Source organism: Colossoma macropomum, unplaced genomic scaffold (genome assembly GCF_904425465.1).
Source record: "Colossoma macropomum unplaced genomic scaffold, Colossoma_macropomum, whole genome shotgun sequence".
NCBI lineage: Eukaryota > Metazoa > Chordata > Actinopteri > Characiformes > Serrasalmidae > Colossoma > Colossoma macropomum.
This window is the reverse complement of record NW_023494788.1, coordinates 22815111-22835312: the sequence shown is the minus strand read 5'-3', so window position 1 is coordinate 22835312 and position 20202 is coordinate 22815111. Positions and strand designations below refer to the sequence as shown.

Genomic DNA, 20202 nt, shown 5'->3' with positions numbered 1-20202 from the left:
AACAATAAGAAGAAGAAGAAGAAAAAGAGGCTAAGGGCTAACAATACGGTGCTTTGCCTTACAAGCACTGTAGTGAATTATGTGAAACTTTTTCATTATTAAAACTTAGTAAATAGCTATACAGTAGCGAAGAGACACAGACATGCGCCCAGGCCCTGCGCTGTGGGTTTGATCAGAGCAGCGCGGTGACGTAGTGCGCAGCTACGTGTCACGTGACCGCGGAGGTGCAGGAGGGGAGGGAGGCTGTGCGTCCGTGTTTACATCGGAGCGGAGCGGTGACGAGCAGCAGCAGCAGTAGCCTCGGCCTGGGGCTCCATGCGCGGTTCCTTCTGCTCTCCAGCCTAAAGCGACAAAAAGACAGCCCAAACGGCCCTACCCCGCAGCCTGGTAGCGGAGGAGCGAGGAGGAGGAGGAGGCGCGACGACACGGCAGCTGCAGCCACTTCTACTATTACATTGCGGGCGGGCGCCATGGACGAGCTGGCGGTGGAAGTCCGGGGGGCGAGTGGGGCTTTCTACAAGGTGGGTCTCCTCATTTCACCCTCTTTTTCTTCTCCTTCCGTGTTTACTTGCAAGAAAGCCAGCAGCGGCTCCCTCCGAGCCTGGGCTTCTTGCACTGTTGCAGCCGTTCAGGCTCGGTAGGCCCAACCTGCCGTGGACGGTCCGTCTGCGTTACGTTTAGCTACAACCCTCAGAGCTGTTTTTATCGAGGTCCGTTCGGTGCCTGTTCGCACGTAGACGCTGTATTAGCTTCACGTTACAAAGCTACACGTTACATTGACTCCTTATTAAGACCAAACTGGCTCGACGGCTGGCTGTAGGCCACTAGCCGCCGTTGCTCTGGGTTAAATGCTGCAAGCTGCAGAGGATGTTGGCTAGCTGGCTGTGCTACATTGAGTCAGTTTGGGACGGTGGTGCACGGATTAGAGCAGAATCCGCACTTCTGTGAACACTTGGCGTTTTCCTTCAACCATTCCGCCTCTTAAAGCCTATTTGCAACATTACATGGACATGTGGGGTGTTGCTCTTGTCCTCACTAGTACCCAGCAGCACTGTCACCTGTTCTTTTCTGTAGAACTTTGTGCCATCAGATCTGCGCTGATCCCATTTGTCTGGCAGGCAACTGCTATTTTTATTTCCCATTACCATTCTGTGCATACAGCTTGGTGGTAAGTGCTCCAGCGTAGGGGTGGACGATATGGAAAAAACAGTTAAGGTCACAATGCTTCAAGGCATTTACATGAAATACTTTGTTTTCTGAGATTTGATGAGCTGGAGCAGGCGAAAAAGAAAATTCAGTTAAATATTTTGAGTACAGTATTACTTACAGAGTATTTCACATACTGCTCTGCACTAAATACAGTTAAACAGGCATATTTGAGCTCTCTGTGTAATAAAATATGCAAGTGGCCAGTTTTTGAGTGTGACAGTATCCACTTATTACATGTAATTTATTACATTATTGAAAAAAATCATCCCTTATTCCAAAGGCAGAAGTGAGTTATGAGTATGTATAGATATCTGCAAAATGGCAAAAATAAAAAATCGCAATACTTAAAGAAATTTTTACAATGCACTTTATGATATTTAGCTTTTCGAAAATCTGATCAGTTGGAACTGAGAAAAAAGAACCAGTAGTGCTAGATTTGAAAAGAAAACACTATTAAAAACTCTGAACGCCATTGTTTTTATTCCATATTTGGCATAGTGTTTTGGGCTGAATCCAACTAATGGGATTAATTTTGGCAATGTACTGGCAATATTCACAATATGTTCAGAGGAGTATTTGTATTGTAATTTATCATGATAATGATATATACTGTCATATCCCAAAGCTCTAAGTATATACGCATATTTCTTTGAAATAATTTGCAATTTAATAACTGACTGTCCCTCTTTGCAGGCTCTTGTAAAGGATGTGCATGAAAGTACGGTCACAGTATCTTTTGAGAACAAGTGAGTATCTTCATATTTGATATGTTACTTCATAGTGGAGATAATGGGTTGCCATGTGTCCTTCACTGAAGTAGAGAACAGGGTTTATGGCGCTGCATTTGCCTGCGTATACAGTACAACCGCGTATATAGTAGTGCAAGGAGATCTTGGCGGGGGAAAAAAAATAGTTTTGCGTTACTGAACCCATGCTGAGTCCTGGTACTTGATGCTGTAAGAATGTCTTACAAACTTAGTATAAAACATACAGTGACACCAAAAGGAACCTTACAGCATATTGTACATGTTAATCAGACAGAAACCTCTTTTCCAGAATGTAAATTGATTTTTTTTTGTGTCTTTATTAGTCATATATATCAATTAAGATCAATTTTATATTTATAAATGCCACAAAAAAAATGAACCATCTGGGACAAGGACACTGGTATCTTATGGACAATAAATCATGGAGATAAAGCTTTTTATTTACTAAATATGTTGCTAAAACTGCAATATCACAGCGTACCCATATACAGAGTATATCACCCAGCACAACTCTGTAGGCTTTCGTCTATTGTGCTATGATTTTAGGATTTCTAACCAAACATTTGTGAACGTTCTCTGAATTGTAGCTGGCAGCCAGAACGACAGATTCCTTTTCAAGATGTCCGCTTTCCACCCCCTGTCGGCGCTCAGAAGGAGATCACTGAAAGCGATGAAGTTGAGGTACGTGCGATCAAAATGTAGTCACACCGCAAACGCACGTGTAACCCGCGGCCTGTTTGTTCTGTATAAACTGACTCAGTTATGTTGGTTTTACTGAATGATCTGTAGGTGTACTCCAGGGCCAATGACAAGGAACCATGTGGGTGGTGGCTAGCCAAAGTGCGCATGGTGAAAGGAGAGGTGAGCAACAGTGGGATGATTTGAGTTGGATGTGTGGATAAAAAACAACTTTCAGTTCTAACCACTCTTCAGTTCTGTTTCCATGGGAGAACTTTTCTAAAGTGCGGTGCCTTCAAAATAACTGCCAGTAGTAGGAGGGTACCTCCAAAAATGTCTCATTCGCCTTCAGGGTGACTAGCCATTTCTTGTGGGATGAGTTTTGACGATTTTCAGATCTGATCTTGGTCGATCAGAGATCATTTGGGTATGAATGAAAAATGGCTGGAAAGCTTTTTTTTATTATTATTATTTTTTTTTAGTGTCATATGCATATCTCAATAGCCAAATGATCTCTAACTGTCTGGGATCATTTTCCACTCAAGCAGAAGGCTTGGAAACTCATATGAAGTGCATTTACACTTCCTTTTCAGAATATGTGCTAACAAAGGCTTCATTTTTGTGCCGTTTATCTCCCTCCAGTTTTATGTTATAGAGTATGCAGCCTGTGATGCCACGCTCAACGAGATCGTCACATTAGAGAGGCTACGACCTGTGAACCCCAACAAAGCAGCCGCAAAAAACACTTTCCTGAAAATCAGATTGGATGTCCCAGAAGACCTGCGGCAGATGTAGGTGTCCAAATAATGATACATAATTTCTGAATATCTTGAACCTCTCGCTCTTGGTCAAGTAGAATTTTTTTTATTTGTTGTTATTTTAATAGAGTAATCAATGTATGTACTTGAGTGGCTGAGGGTTTTTTCATTGAATGTTCCTAGGTGTGCAAAGGATTCAGCTCATAAAGACTTCAAAAAAGCTATCGGAGCTTTCAACGTCACGTATGACTCGGAGAAAAAACAGCTGGTTATTTTGGTAAGTCCTTGCTTTCAAATCAGAATCTGTGTAATTTTTTTCCTGGCGTTTCACTTTAATGAACTTTCTCATTGTGCTCATTTCAGTCGGTCAATGAGGTGACAACCAAACGAGCGAACATGCTGACGGACATGCACTTCAGAAGCCTGCGCACCAAGCTGGCACTCATCCTGCGGAACGAAGAGGCCAGCCGACAGTTGGAGGTACGTGCGTCTGAAAGTTTGACCTCATCCTGATTTATACTGCATGCACCAATTCAGTACTGTAAACTCCATCGCTCTGCTCACTGTAATAGACTCTGCCAGCTAAATGTGTGGCTTGTCAGGGAGAGGAGCTCATAATGTAATGAAAATGGACTTTATTGGTGCTGTAACTTGATACGTCTAACACATTTGATTGAATACGATCGTTGGGAGTCCCAGGCAGTGCATGACTCCTGTTCATTATGGGATACAAATCTGCTGTGTGGCACTTCAGAGCGTCTATATTTAACAAGTGCAAAGGGGTATTACTTTCTCATATGTGCGTATGCACAGCTGTTACATTCCAGGCCTCCGCAGTTAAATGTGCTTCTGCCTAGTTGAGGCTTATGCAGAATATAGTTCCACATTGGTGCACAGGTCACTCCAGAATAAATAGAAGTTTAAATGTGTTGTTTGATTAGAAATATTCAAATCTGATTGATTATTATGCCAATAAAGTGGATGAAGGTCGTATTGTTTGTCTCATAATAGAGATTGTACTGTTCATGGGTCTTATTTTGTATATCGTACGGTTATTGTAGATAGACGTGTGTAATTTTGTATTGTGCATAGAAAAAGTGTAACTTCAAACTGTTTTCTTAAAAAATGATGAACAAGGTCATATGTAGAAACAGTGTAATGCCTGCTGATCTCATATTTGCTATTCATATTTTAATTGAAATGCTTCTAAACTGAGCACAATTTTTTCATGTGATTTATTTAATGTCACTAGATGAATGTGATTGTGTGAAGCTGATATCTTGCAGGCCAAACTTGTTTTTCATGAAGGTGAAAATGCAGTATTAGAATTTTTTTGATTTTTGCAAACTTTCACAGGTGTCTTGAACAGTCTTGTTCAGTCACTGTTGTCTCTGGTGTCCAAAAGCAGCTCAAAGTGGATTATTGACACCCTCTATGAGAAAGTGCTCAAAATCTTTGCTTATTTTCGTGTTATTTGTCACATTCAGTGTGTAACGGCATTTAATGCCTATTTTGACTTAGCGGCAAGATTTCTCAGATGTTAAGACTTTGGGATCAGACCAAAAACAATCTCTGATTGACAGATAATTTGCACTGATCCCAAAGTTTTACCGTCTGAGAAACCTTGCTGCGGAGCAAAACTAGTTCCCAAAAGCATTTTAGCACAAATTTCAGTTGGAAGAGCATCTAAACATTCTCTCTACCTCTTAAGTTCAATACAAAATGGTTTGGAATTGTCTGTGTCATACAGAAAAACTGTTTGAACATACATTCATAAAATGAGACAAGAATAATACAATTACAGCAAAGCCTGGTTGAAAATTCAGTCTTACAAAACACAGCAAGACTGTCTTGAGTCCAGCTTATGTCTCTCTTATGCTTATGTTTCACCATCTGTATGTACCAAAACTCATGTGCCCTCCAGAGCTCTCGGCAGTTAGCCTCCAGGTTCCATGAGCAGTTTGTGGTACGTGATGACTTGATGGGGCTGGCCATAGGCACGCATGGAGCAAACATCCAGCAAGCGCGCAAGGTCCCTGGAGTCACCAACATAGACCTGGATGAAGAGACTTGCACCTTCCACATCTACGGAGAGGTATCCGGAAAAACACCCACTCTCAGTATTCATGTTTGGTCTGAAGGTATGCTGAGGTTATGTGTGTAACCAATGCAAGTTTTGATTCCAGGACCAGGAGGCTGTGCGGAAAGCCAGGAGCTACCTGGAGTTTTCTGAAGATATTATCAAAGTGCCCAGGAATTTAGTAGGTAAGAACAAGAAATGCCAAATGTCAGTTGAATTCTGGACATGGCCCCCCGAGGGGTTCGTCATTGTGAAATGCTGCTTCCGAAGTGTGGAGATGAACCATACTGCTGTGCTCCAGGTGCATCATGTGCAGTCCATGGCTGGGGCGTCTATGAGAGCGTAATTGGCCATGCTTTCATAGGTGGGATAGACGGCAGGGGACATCGATCCCCTGTAGTTAAGAAACACGCCATCCAATCAGGTTTTCTGTTTTGTAATGACTTAGTTCAGCAGTTATCTCCTGCAGTGAGCTGTTTAAAGATGCTGGGTGAGTGATCGTTCAAAAAGGCTTTACTTTGCATCAGATGAAGGCATTTAAGGCCCTTTGACCTCTCACTTGGTGGTGCAGGAGGGTGGGGGAACACATGGAATGGTGGACATTAGCTATAACTAATAGTGTGAGGAAATTGCCTAATATGATTAAAAGTGTTTTGCAAGGCACCCAGTCACCCACACAGCCATTTATCTGCCTCTCCTTTTCTAGGAAAAGTCATCGGAAAGAGCGGGAAGCTGATTCAGGAGGTCGTGGATAAATCTGGTGTCGTCAGAGTAAGAGTTGAACCAGAAAACGACAAAAAGTCTCCATTGGAGGAGGTCAGTATCTCTGTATAACCACTTTTCTTCAACTTTGTTTTGTGTTTAAGGAATTTATTAATATGTAGGCTGGTTGTTTATGTAGAAGTTATGATGCTGGAATTACACGGAATCGATGCGTCATTAAATTACATCCCTGGTGTGGGGTTGCATTTCTCCATCTGACAATAGGGCATGGTGCCATTTGTGTTTGTTGGGACAAAAGAGAGCATTTCAAACGCTCGCATACTGCTTGACTACCATCTCAACTATTTGAAGGTAAACTTTTTTCATCTTTTATCTTTCCCACTAACCTGCTTTCCTCTTACTCACAGTAAATGATACGGTAGTGTCAGACGAGTAGTGCTTGCTAAGTTGTTTACATTGTGTCTCGCTGCTTTTTCAGTTTTTGACATTATTTGAAAATGCCGGTTGTCCTTTACGTTGTGTGTAAATTTCATGATGAGTGGATGAACAGAAATGGCCCAAAATTACTTGAAAAAAAGCCTTTTTTCATGCTCTCTGGCAGGAATAACAGTGAAGTGTTTCACGACTGACATAAGTAACCATTATCATGGGCAAAGGGTATTAAATGCATGTCTAAAATGAAGATGTGCTATAGATTTTTACGTAAATACCGACTGCCAAAGTGACCCAAAATCTGTTCTGTGAGACAGCTATTTCTTCTGACTGTATTTCAGTAATTTTAAGCTAGCTTATTGACCACAAAGGGCTTCTCTGAATTTGCACAAATCAAGAGTCTCTCATGTGGCTTGTTAACAAAGGTATGAGGTTTCTTGTTCAGTCAAGAAACCTCATACCTCATACCATAATACTTGTTCAAGGTTTATAAAACTTGATTCACACGATTTAAAAACACCAGTCGGCCGTTATGTTGTCAGTATTTCATCACAAATGGACCAATAGAAATGGTCCAGAATGACTTGGAATAGGATCTTGTTCCATTAACTTAAAAGATAAAGATGGGTTTTCCCCCCCATTAAAAGTTAAAAACGTTGTTCCTTGTCCTGTAAAGGTACTTTCTCTGAGATACGAGGGTTTGTTCCAGCAATGACTATATATCACCTGTTGTAGTGGCTGTTTGTTATAGTTGATGATTTATGGTTCAGGAGGTGGACCAGTTGCGGATGGAGAGGCTGCAGATTGACGAACAACTGAGGCAGATTGGCGGAGGGCCCAGAGCTCCCCCAGGCAGACCAGAGAAGGAAAAGCCCTTCAGTGCTGATAACGGCATGGGGCCTTCACGAGGTGGCAAACCCTTCGGCCGGGGGGGCAGAGGAAGACGAGGCCCTACCTTTGCCTCGGGTATATGACGTTTTAAGTGTTTATTTTAATTTTGGCAAAAATATATTAAATAACACTTAATCAGCCAAGATGTTTGCATTTGAACCTTTTCTAGTTTTCCACTGAGGCTGTGAAACTGTAGTAGCTTGATAAACAAAGGTATAGGCTTATATCAGCCGTGATATATATGCACATATGTACAGCATGTCACGCAGCGAAACCACATATGCAAGTCTATCAGATTACATAACTCGTGTGGTTTGAGGCAGTTTGCATAATTTTACCTTTGGGCCATAAGCTTCCTTTACTTATTACCTACTTTAGCCTCACAGCTCCTGTGCAAAACTGAAGACGTGAAGTTTCACAACACTGATGGGCATAAAGACCTACCTTGTAGAAAGACTTATAAAGTGTTATAAAGTCCAGAAAAACAAATAGAGAGCTAAAATCAAACGGGTCTAGCGTAATTTCCTTTAAACGTTTTTTGTTGATCTCACAAATATCATAATAGGATTGGCCTGAGTAGTCATTTGTTTTAACTTTTTGGGTGACATGTCCTTTTATATTTGTACAAGGTACCAACTCTGAAGCCTCTAATGCATCCGAGACGGAATCTGACCACAGAGACGAGCTGAGTGACTGGTCCCTGGCGCCCACAGACGAAGAATCTATGGGTTACCCTAAACGGATCCCAGATGGGCGCAAGCGGGGTGGAGGGGCCAGGGGTCGAGGAGGACGAGGCAGAGGAGGAGGGGGATATAAAAGTCAGTCGCTTCTTTTTTTCCTTTCAGACGTGTCATTAATTTTTCTCATTGGTCATCTGTAATATTTTCTTTTCAGCTGAAAAATAACACATGGCTGAAAACTGTAGATTAGGGCTGCACAGTATATTGTTAAATGTTGCAATATTGGCCTTTAGCTAAACTGGTATTGCAGAAAACTGCAGTGTGCAAATAATCTTTCTAATTAGTGTTTTTTTTTTTTTTTTTTGCTGTGAGCATACTGAGTAATCACAGTATTTAAATGGGTGATTTGATGAATCAAGGCATTTGTGTATTTCATGCAGCAAACAAAACAAAGCAGGACACTCTTTAGCCATTACTACATTACCATTGTAACCACTGCAGTATGCAACAATAAAAGTCATATTACTGTCATATTGTCTTTTGTGCGGCCCTGTTTCTAGATACTTTCTAGAAATAGTCTGTACTAATCCGAGTGCTTTATGTTCTGCATAGATCTTCTTTGGTGGTAACGTGTGTGGTTATGTTTTGTATTCTATCAGCTGAGGAAATGCACTGGAGCGAGTCCCGCTCCCGTAACTCCAGAGACTCCAAGCCAAGGCCACAGGAGGATTCCCTACAGGTAAACGATCACCCAGTCTTCTGTACTGTTAGTAAGGGTCCTGCTGTGAAGTGTGAATATTTCATTATGATATAACACATTTAAATTTGATTGAAGGGATTAAATCAACAGTTCTTTGGCTAAAACTATGCTGAAACATGGGCAGCGATAACTAGGTGTGATAATATTGCTGCAAGTAGCCTGTAATCAATTTAGGCAGCGTTCAGACTGTAAATCCAGAGATATTTTTTCTAGTTAGCATGTCTTAGAATTACACTGAAGGAGAATTTGTGTTAATATCTCAGTGTTAACCAGACAAAACATTTACAGGAGAGAAACTTTACTTTCTCTGTTATCATGGAAACTCACTGCTTTCTGTGGAGACTTGCCATGTGTTCAGATTTTACTGTTCGGATCAGTAAGTGGCTCTAGGCACTTAACCCCCCACTGCCCCAGGTGGCACTGTTCTGCTGGCAACGCTGTGCTGCTCCCATACTGGGCATACACTGACTTTACTTGATTCAGATTTGTACAGCAGTAAATAAAATGTTACATCAACACCATTTTTTTTCTTTCAGATTACTTAAATTTGGCACAAATGTAGTATATTGTATTCATTTGGAACTGATGTACACATTTCGTTCAAGAAAAGTCAGTGCATTTTTTTCAGTCTATACCAGGGGTCGGCAACCCAAATGTTAAGAAGAGACATTTTTTCCTTTGAACAAAAATCAAACCACTTTGGGAGCCACAACGTTTTATGTCTATTTTGCCATTTTGGCTGTAAATATGTCTCAGTATGTGCTGATGTACTAGTATAGGCTTAAAATATAAACAAAAACGCAGACGTTTCCACAAAAGTACAGCAGTTTCTTGTGAAATGTTTGTCAACATTCTGTTTTTTAGAATGTTTTTAAGAAGTCGGCTTCTCATTTGACAGCTTGTTTGAATTTTCCCGTTCCACCTTAAATGGTGCCTGAGGCGCCAGAATGTAACTGCTGCTGTATTTAAGGTGGAACGGGAGAATTCGAACAAGAAGCTGGCGAACGAGACTTTTTAGTGTTCAGCAGTTTCTCTTTGCAGATTAAATGTATCAGGAAACCAGCTGGAGTGATTATAAATGCAAATAAGCCAGTTTGTCTCCAAATTATCGATGTTCATCTTAAATCTTTCTCTTTGCCTTTCCGTTAGCTACTAGTTCGGTGAGACTGTTGCCCGGGTTGCTGTAGTGACCAGAAGTCTGTGCGCCATTCTTTAGGGCATTTATTCCAGCACTTAAGACAGTTTATAGTTAAAACTGTGTTGAACGATCAGCAGAGCTTTATTTTACTGTAAAGGAGGATTATTTTTACCTAAAAATCTAACTCTGCTGTGGAGCCACAACAGGGCAGTAAAAGAGCCGCATGTTTCCGACTCCTGGTATAGTTAGACACCAAAGTGACAAATTTCCCTTGTAGGTTCAATAAAATACATAACAACAAAACCAAGTGCATTTCATATAAATGTATTAAGTGATTCTAATCTGATAGTCCTGTTCAGGTTTTAAAAAACTAGTAGGACAATAAGAAGCTGTAAATAAAAAAGGAAATAATTTAGATCTGGTCAAAATGACAAACAGAGCAATAGAGTATTCTAAAATGACAGAGAAGCATATATAGGTTCAAGAACAAGTGGAGATCATATCTCATGGCTGATAACTTGAAAATACAATATATTTGTCAAAGTTAAAATGTATGTATAAAATGTTAATATGGCTAGTTATTCCACACACTAGTGTACACTTCAATTACGTTTTCTATCAGTACTACTAAAATTAAATATCAGTATTTTTACACCAGTACCTGTTGACCAGCATACAGAAAATAAATCACCCAGCACTGATCTAACAGGCCAGTTACTGCAGCTGTTGTAATACACAACTGATGAATCTGTTTCATCTGGCCTGCTGTTCTCTCCCTTCGGCAGATTCGCGTCGACAGCAATAACGAAAGGAGCGTCCACGCCAGCCGAGGGCCTCAGGGACCCACAGGAGACGCCGGCGCCCCCCGACAGCGACCCGTCAAAGAGCGAGGGCTGAAAAAAGAGAAGCAGGAAGGCTCAGACAGCCAAGTGGTGGTGAACGGGGTGTCGTAAATAGAGGCAGCCCACTCCCCAATTCAGTCTCCACTACACTCCACCAATCCAGAAGCTTCTTCATTAGAGACACATTAGGCCAAAGACAACCAGGTCAGTAGGGCTGTCGCAAGACATGACATCAAGCACATTTTGTAATTGCTAAATGGGGGTAGTAGACAAAGGTCTCTGGTGAATGACGTCTTGCATTTTGTAGTCTACATTGCTTAGAGAAGCCGGTCTCTAAATCACAACAGAAGCTACAGGTTTTGTAATTGACTCTCTAGGTAACTACCTATGAAACTAACTGAAGCTGTGGGTGAAACGTATTTCAAAAAAAAAAAAAAGTGTGTTATTTTTTTTTAGTTTTGTTTTTTTTTATAATTTTGGTTCATAACCTAAAGGGCAGAAGAGCCATTAGAGGATGAATTCAGATGTTTGGCGTTAGTTTCAGTGCCACCTCTCATGGCATATAGTTTTTGTTTGTTTGGTTGGGTTGTCCCCCCCACCCCCATCCCCACTTTGGTGTCCTAGAGCCCTTTCTGATGTGAGGTCCCAGCCACATCACTCGCAAAAAAAAAGAAAAATAAAGAAAAGTAAAAACAAACAAAAAAAAATCAAAGGAAAACAAAGTAGACCTACAAACGCTCCTATATGATCTGTGCCTTTAACTAGTGTGGATAGTTTCAGAATTTGGATGTTTAAATCAGGGAAGAAGACATGAACAACACTTACCCAACCAATGTTTGTGTTGCAATTTCAGCCAGCCACTGAAAGAAAAAAAAAAACAAAAAAAACAAGAAAAACAACGAGAAAGAAAGAATGACCTTTTGTGGTGCATGTACAGTATTTCATAACCATCATTTTTGTACATCTAAAAACGCAGGACTTCATCAAAGCCTCAGTCAGTTTGTCTTACCGTGGCTGAGTTTTGAATTTTGACTAGGGAAAAGAGGTTCTCCTGACCGCGTCATTGGAGACTGCATGGACGTGATCTATTGTAGTCAACCACTTAACGACGTGATATATGGACATATTTTCAACCACTTAAGTTGTGACTTTTTATTTTCTAATTTAATTAGACATTATAGGGTTTTTTGTGAAGTAAGCATCCACTTCAACTGTAGTGGTCAGTTTTTTTTTTTTCCTTTGTTTTCCCCTCAAAAACTATTAACATTTCTTTAGCTGACTGTTTCTATAGACTTCCCAGTATGTACCATCCAAACATTACAAATGCTTAATCTTCCTCTGTCAGACAGGGTGTACATGACCTTTTTTAACCCCATACTGGCTACAGTATACTGCCATTTGTCCTGCTGTATTTCTTTTTCAGTGTCATGTTCAGGTGTGAAGCACCGATATGGAATCTCTCTGTAACCGTGTCACTGTCCTTAACAATGGATCATGCTAGAATTCAAGCGTTTAGCAGCGGGTTGCATACTGTATATTATATCATTCGTTAAGAGATTGTTGCTGTTCTTTTGGATTGAAACTTTAAATGTGCACTTATCATGTTTGTGTTAACTCTGCAAGTACTTAATCTATTAAACTCTAATAAACTAGAATGTGATAAGACTTCTCAGCAGGTGAATCACATGTATGCTGTCAACATAATGAACTGAAGTTTAGGTATCTTTGCTAATTTTGAGTCTACTGTACTTTTTTGCAGCTCAGCTCGCTTAGGGAGGGGGATAGAAGGGAGACGTGCCGTTTAAGTTTGCTAATGAAACCGTTTGTCTTATCTGAGCAGTGCTTGTGCATTACCTTTTAGTTTACATTTCGAGAAGATGTGATGCTGTTCTGAACCCACGGGCGCTTTTTCTTTTTCATTTTGGAAACCTACTATGACAGTAACCCCCGGTAGTTCTTTCTGCGTTCTTTTCTTTTACTGTACAGCTAGTAACCGTTCTTTTACAGCTGGTTAGATCGTTTTTTTTTGTTTGTTTGTTTGTTTTTGTTTGTTTTTTGTTTTTTTTTCCCTCCGTTGCTGTACGCTTGCTAAATTCTCTTTGGCGAAAAGGAAAAAAGTAATCAGCCCTACTTGTTGCAGCTTAAACCACAGTCTCAGTGATTTGCCTGGATCAATATCCTATGAAAATGAAAGGAGTACGCCAGGGTTTTTCACCTAAATCTGTCTGCTGCATTAGTAGCGTATGGTGTATTAGCACGGGCAGTGATTGTGACACGATTCCCGGTATTTAGTAAGAGGACGGATAATTTGTTTACTTGAAATGCACTTAATAATAATAATAACAATAGAAAACAATGGACAGGTGCTGATGCAAGTGCCCTATTGGCTTCTTTTATAAATGTGATTTCTTCTATTAGTACCAGGAAACACGTCAGAATTGCCACTGTCTGTAGTGCTACCGATGTAGGAGGTTGAAAAATGCTAGAGTACTCCATTAATATTGAAGAGAATTGAAAACTAGACTTGTGTTGCTATAGGAAAGGAGGTGAAAACCCGTTTCCATCTTTGTGACTGAACGCCAGGTTTGCAAGACAAATAAAAACTTCTAAAAACGTACAAATACAGACAGAACCAAGCTGTCAAAGTTTGTTCCAGGCAGCGAATTTACTAAGACAAAACAAAAAAAGGAGTGAGGTGGAAAGTTGTATGGTTCTCTTTCCACTGAGCTGGTCAGGCGTATCAGCCTGTCACCTCATGCAACTCCTAAACTAAGACTAACACGACCGTTAAATGGTTTACTCTCAGTGTTTTCGCAGCCGGCTAACCTGAGGCAGGCTGGAGGCTGACGAGATTCACGACAGTCTGTTGTCGGAAAAGAAAAACCATTTTCCACGTCTCGCAAGCGTTGCCAAACAGACTGTTTTCTAGCTATTTATTTTTCGGAGCGTGTACGAATTTACAGGACGACGAAATTGTAAAAAACCATCATCTTGCGCACATCGTAAGCTGTCGTGGTCGATTAAAAAAAAGACAAAATTGAACAGAAGAAAGAAAAAAACTTGGAAAAACTGTAGATATTGAACCAAGGTAGACTAACCTTGTATGTTACTGCACTTTGGGTAATAATTTCTTTGTACATAATAGCGGAACAGACTGGGTTTTATGTTGACATTGTTTGGTTATAGTGCAATATATTTTGTATGCAAGCAGTTTCAATAAATAAAGGTTGATCTTCCTCTGCAAGCTCAAGTGTGCATTCTTTCCTTTCCTTTTCTTTTCTTTTACTTGTGTAATCGAACTTGACTGCTTTTACATGCCATATGTCCTGTGGATGAAACAGTCATGAAATAATACAGCCTGGCTTGCTGTGCTATGCTTTTATTCCTCCACATGATGGAGCTTTTGCGCAACAGACTGCAATAAAAGCAGCTGGCACTGCTCTTCTCTTTGTTTTATGTTGTCATGCTGTCCAAGTTATAAACTTGGTTGTATATAATCCAATCGTAATTAGAAATATGAATATATTTTGTTTATCCGTCAATATTCTAGATTCATATGGTCTTAAATCTGTCGTCCTCAGCTACAGAAAATATTTAACAATTGCATTTAAATCTGTTATTTTTGGTTGGGTCACTGGTTTCCATATAATACAAATTATATTCCCTTACTGAAGTTGAACACTGTTGAGGAGAGTAGCTGTAGCAGTGCCTTGATCTTTGCAGAAATGGTTTCTTTACAGCCATTAAGCAGCATTTCAGTTTTAATAGATGGGAGAAAATGTGCAGAAATTGCATGTAGGACCTTTAAGAAAGCTGCCTGCTACCTGTTCATTTTTCGCAGTAATATGTCGGGGAAAATAAATCCACCCCCTGTGCTATCTCATGCAGTACTGGGGAGAGAGTTTTGTGTGCAAGTCTAATCTCCAGCAGCACAGCAGGGCGGCGTTTTCTCCTCAGGTGTTCGACTCTGCTTTCTGACTTTTCCACGGCTCAGTGAAAACGTCTTAAAGCAGTGTTTTGGCCGAAAATCTAATTTACACTCTTTTCCTCTCTCCCAAAATGTAGTCAATCAGCCGAGACATGGTGTCTGAAGTTTGCTTCTTTAGTGTTGCGCTGGAGCTACAAGGCAAATGCAAATAATGGAAGCTTATACCAGGCCTGGCCCTGAGTTCCCAGGGTTCTGTGTTCCTCAGGCTCTGTGTTGCCTCATGTCATGTTGGAAACATGCCTATATTTCCAAAGTCCCATGTTCCCTTATTGAAATTTTAGTGGAAACTAGCTTTATGTATGTATATATTTCCTTTAACATGAAAATAAGAGCAACTTCCATTTCTCTGGTTTATTCACATGTGTATCTTATTATATTCTGTTATACACTGGTCAGGCATAACATTATGTCCTTGTTTCTACGCTCATTGTCCATTTTATCAGCTCCACTTACTATATAGGTGCACTTTGTAGTTCTACAGTTACAGACTGTAGTCCATCTGTTTCTCTGCATACTTTGTTAGCCCACTTTTACCCTGTTCTTCAGTGGTCAGGACCCCCATGGACCCTCACAGAGCAGGTACTATTTGGGTGGTGGATCATTCTCAGCACTGCAGTAACACTGATGTGGTGGAAACAATGTAGTCATAATGTTATGTCTGATTGGTGTATGTTCAGTAAATAAAATCTGAAGTTGTATTAATTTGCATGCTGCTTCCAAGTAGATTCCTTTATTGAAACACTCTGACTAAGCATACCACTGAACAAGAACTGTACTAACAATGACGTCTTTGATCTTCAATCTTCAATTTTCCTTTATATCATCAATTTGCCCTCACTATTTCAACTTATTGCATCTCTGGGTTACTTTATTCTGCTGACTTGCAATTTAGCAAGCTAATGGCTACACAGTTGGCAACCACAAAAAAGGCCAGTGTGCCACACTTAAACCAGTCAAAGCAATTATTCAAAAAGTTTATGTATTATACACTCAGACTTCGCCATTCAAATAATTTCTGAGTAGTTCAAATGAGGCTAATTGGGAACAATGACAAAATTGGTTTGTCATTGTTTCCTGTGTGGCTTTTGAAGTCCCCATGACGTTAACTATGACCTTTGGAACCCTTTGATAGGTTCTCAGTGTTTGATTTTGAAGTGTTGTGTATCATACAAAGAGCAAAGTTGGGGCAGTATGTGAAATTTTAAGAAAAACAGAAAATAAGTATTAAATTGTTGTTTTTTTTTTTTTTGTAAATATACACTCATTCCAGATTTGATGCCTGCCACACATTCCAAAAAAAGTTAACACCACTATTCGGGACTGAAGACACAAACTGATTCAGTTTTGAAAGTGTATTTTTTTGCCATTCTTCTGTTACACTGTTAGAAATAAAGGTGCTGTGCAGGTACATTTTAGGTACATCAAGATACAAACAATGTGAATGTTCCCTCAAAGGTACAACAGTGGTTTTAAGGTACAATTTTGTACCCTTATGTTCCCAGTGGTAAAGTACATATTTGTACCTTTTCATAAACTAATGTTTAAAACTAAACAATAAAATAAAAAGCCTGGAGACGAGACGGGGTGAGTGGAGTCAGTACTTAGAAAATATAATTTCAATGGATTATGGAACAATCATGTACAATTAAGATGGTGTTTAAAAGGCAGCATTGTCTGCATGTTGCCAAAATATGCTTTAATGTGTATTAATGGTGCTTTCACAAATATGCAAACTACCCACACTACCCCCACATACTATGACAGCCCCTGGCTTGTGAACTTTACATTACTAAAAATCTGGATGGTCCTTTTCTTCGTTGTCCAAAAAACTCATTATTTCCATTAACAATCTGAAATATCGACTCGTCTGACCACAAAACATGTTTCCACTGAGCATCAGTCCATTTCAGATGAGTTTGTACCCAGAGAAGTTGGCAGCGTTTCTAGACACTGTTCACAAATTACTTCTGCTCTGCATAGTACATAGTTTATGGATGCAGTGATGAACAGTGTTTAATGACAAAGTAGTTTAAGTCAAAGCAGTCCTGACCCATGTAGTGATATCCAGGTTTTAAAAGCAGTGCCATTAAACAATTAAATATTTTGTCTTTGTACTGTTTTTATTAAAATACAGGTCTAAGTAGATTATAAACCAACTGTTCTTGGAAATGGGTTTATAAGAATGTTGTGAGATTTTTTTTTTTAGCCTGTTTGTAGGGGCCTGTTTCCCAGACAAGGATTAAGCTCAGTCTTTGACTGAATTGCAGTGCCAATGGTGAATCACCTCTAGAAATGCTTTTCAGTCAAGGCTTAGTCTTAATCTGGGTCTGGGGAACTGGCCCTTGTTTTGTCTTACACCATGTAGCCTTCCTGGGTGAATTTCTTTTCAATTTATTCTGTTGAAGAATTATTTCTTTGAAAACAAGCAAATATACACTACTGTGCAAAAATCAGAGACCATCCTACCTTTATTTAATTTCCATTCCAAATGGCCATTAAGTATTAAGCTATTCTTTTTGCAGCATGCACAAAAAAACATAAACATAAACATACAAGTCTCAACAACTAAATATAGTTTATATTTTTCCAGTACTTAGTGTCCAACCTTTATCTTTATTACAGCTTCCATCCTTTTCCAGAGACTCATTTTCAGTTTCTCAAAGAAGTCTGATATTTTTCCACACCTCCAAAGTTCAGTCTTGGAATTTGGTTGCTTTTTCTGCTTCTCACAATCCGAGTAATCCCAAACACATTCAGTGATGAGGTCTGGACACTGGAGTGGTCAGTCTATTGTTCTGAGAACACTTGCAGCTTCTTTGTTTGCTTTACCAATTTTCTTCTTTTTTTTCTGTTTCCTCTTTTCAGTTAAGGCTTCTTGACGGCTCCACGTTCTTCTAGACCCATAGCGTTAAGTTGTCTTCTCACAGTGGAAAGACGGATTTGTATATATCTATATCTCTTACACATAATGTCCTCAGAAAGATCTCCAGAAAATGAATATCTTGTACTTAATTGGTGTTTTGGCTGGAAGTTAAGTAAATGAAGGGTGATCTCTGACTTTTGCAAGATAGTGCACATAATTAGTTCACTGTATGTATGCAGTGTCTTGAAATAGCTTGAATAATTCTTATAGCAGTCCTTTAATAACATATATTAGACACATTTTAGTTACACGCTGTAATTTTTTTGCAGTGGAGAAGCAAATGAGTGCGCATTTTTGCGTCATAAAATGCTGCACTTGCAGCAGTGCTGACACACATTCAGCCCATCCTGGCCTTCTGCAGGTGGAACGGGCCCAATTATCCGCTCCTCCAAACAAAAGTCACTCTGCGCCTTTTGCCCTGGAATCCAAGCCGCCATCGACCGAACGGATCCGCCAGACTGACCTAGTTTTGTTCCCCCTAACAACCTCAAGAAAACACACAGACCTGAGATGCTTTTCTTTTTTTGTCTCCTCCGATCTCACTCTCTCGCTCTTTCCCCTCACTCCATTCTTTTTCCTCCTTTCGTCTTGTGGTGTCTGGCTCATTTAAAGCAACGCTTATGACCCCCCCCACACCCCCCCCTTCCTGGCTCTCTCCCTGTGCGGTCATTAATAAATGCATGGGAAATTAATGGCAACACTTAAAATTGTGCCCGGAGTACTATTTAATTAGCATATAATGACAGATGCTGTACATTCATTAGAGCTCAGTCTCAGTCAAGTGACTGTTTAGCTGGGCTTAATCTATATTTATGCTGCAGTGAACGGGTTTGATCAGGTGGTTGGGGTTTTATTGCAGAGAGGACGTTTGGAAGAAACTGATTTGGTGAATGGATGTAGAGCAGTGGTCACCAGCCCTAGTCCTGGAGATCTGCTTCCCTGCGGAGTTTAGTTCCAACCTCCATCTAAAATGCACCTTCTTAGCATTAAAGCATCTGATCCAGCCAATCAGGAACCTCTGAAAATGTTAATAATCTGGAGCAGGTGTGGCAGATCGCAGTTATTGGATTATTAAGTGCATGTAAACACGCTTACTTTTACCAGTGAACAACAATGATTACTGTTAGGAGTAAATAACAGTGGAAATGAGAGTTAAACAGGGTTGGGAATACATATTCAGGATGCAGAAATTAAGTTTCTGTACATTTTACATTTAGTAAATACTGTTTTCAGAATATAATTATATTTAGATTTATGGAAAAATACTTTTACAATACTTTTCTAATAAAGACAAAGCATACATGTTTGTTAACTATTTTAGAATCAGTATGCCTCATGCTTGTTAGACAAACTGTAAAGAAGACCTCAATTAATAGCTTCTTCACTGGAGCTCTACTAAAGCCTGAGTAGACTGATAAATCAATGTGATGATCAGTTATTAATCTCAGTGTTACTGAGCTCTGCTAAAGCCTGAGTAGACTGATAAATCAATGTGATGATCACTTATTAATCTCAGAGCTACTGAGCTCTTTTGAGGGATGATCAAAGCAATGATTATCAACCAGTAATAACGAGAAAGTGTTTTTATTAAAAAAAAAAAATCCTATATGCCTTACCAAGATGTATTGTAGATATATTTCATATGTATTCTAAATATGTTACTTTTTAGGTACTGCAATGGAATACGTTACTTAATACATAGGGACAGTGTGTTGAGTATTCAGCTATCACTGCTACAGTATTTTGCCCAATCCTGGAGTTAAATCCATGAACATCAGTGGCAACTGTGAGAAGCCTATCATGATGATCTCTTAGTATGAATCTGAGAAGCACTCAGTATATTGAGAGGCAGGTGAAACAACGTCTTTGGTTAAATAGTTTGAGTCTATGCAGGCACCAGTATCATCAGGAGGGTGAGTGGGATGCAGGTAAAGCTTTCTGCACAGCACTGGTCAGCAGGAAGCTCTATGGTGGTCAAACTGGTCTAGATGGCAGGCAAGCAGGGGCACCTGGTCAAGGCAGATGAAGCAGGGGCAGTGTTCAGCTCAGCAAAGAAACACACAGACTGTTTGGGGTGACTGAGAACAATACATCGCTGTTGTCGGAAGAAAACCTCTTATCTCCAAAATGGTAACTTTACAGGAAAAGGAAAAAACCTACTTTACCTTTAATGTAAGTCAATGGAACCAAACGTGTTTCCAAGTCATTTTGGGCTGTTTCTTTTGGCCCGTTCATCATGAAATTTCCACACAATGTAAAGGGCAACAGGCGTTTTCAGATTATGTCAAAAACTGAAAACGACAAAAAATGGAGATACGAGGTTTTGTTCCGAC

General features: G+C 39.9%; 1 protein-coding gene across 1 annotated transcript; it reads left to right on the top strand.

The window, feature by feature from the left end:
* The first annotated feature begins 225 nt into the window (after positions 1 to 225).
* On the top strand, positions 226 to 14200 carry fmr1 (FMRP translational regulator 1). The gene is made up of 15 exons (XM_036568863.1): positions 226 to 521; positions 1903 to 1955; positions 2564 to 2657; positions 2766 to 2837; positions 3297 to 3445; positions 3596 to 3689; positions 3776 to 3892; positions 5337 to 5507; positions 5599 to 5677; positions 6199 to 6308; positions 6480 to 6566; positions 7418 to 7613; positions 8168 to 8356; positions 8878 to 8957; positions 10902 to 14200. The coding sequence occupies exons 1-15, from the start codon at positions 471 to 473 to the stop codon at positions 11067 to 11069; spliced, it is 1710 nt and encodes a 569-aa protein (XP_036424756.1). The 5' UTR covers positions 226 to 470; the 3' UTR covers positions 11070 to 14200.
* Positions 14201 to 20202: the final 6002 nt, after the last annotated feature.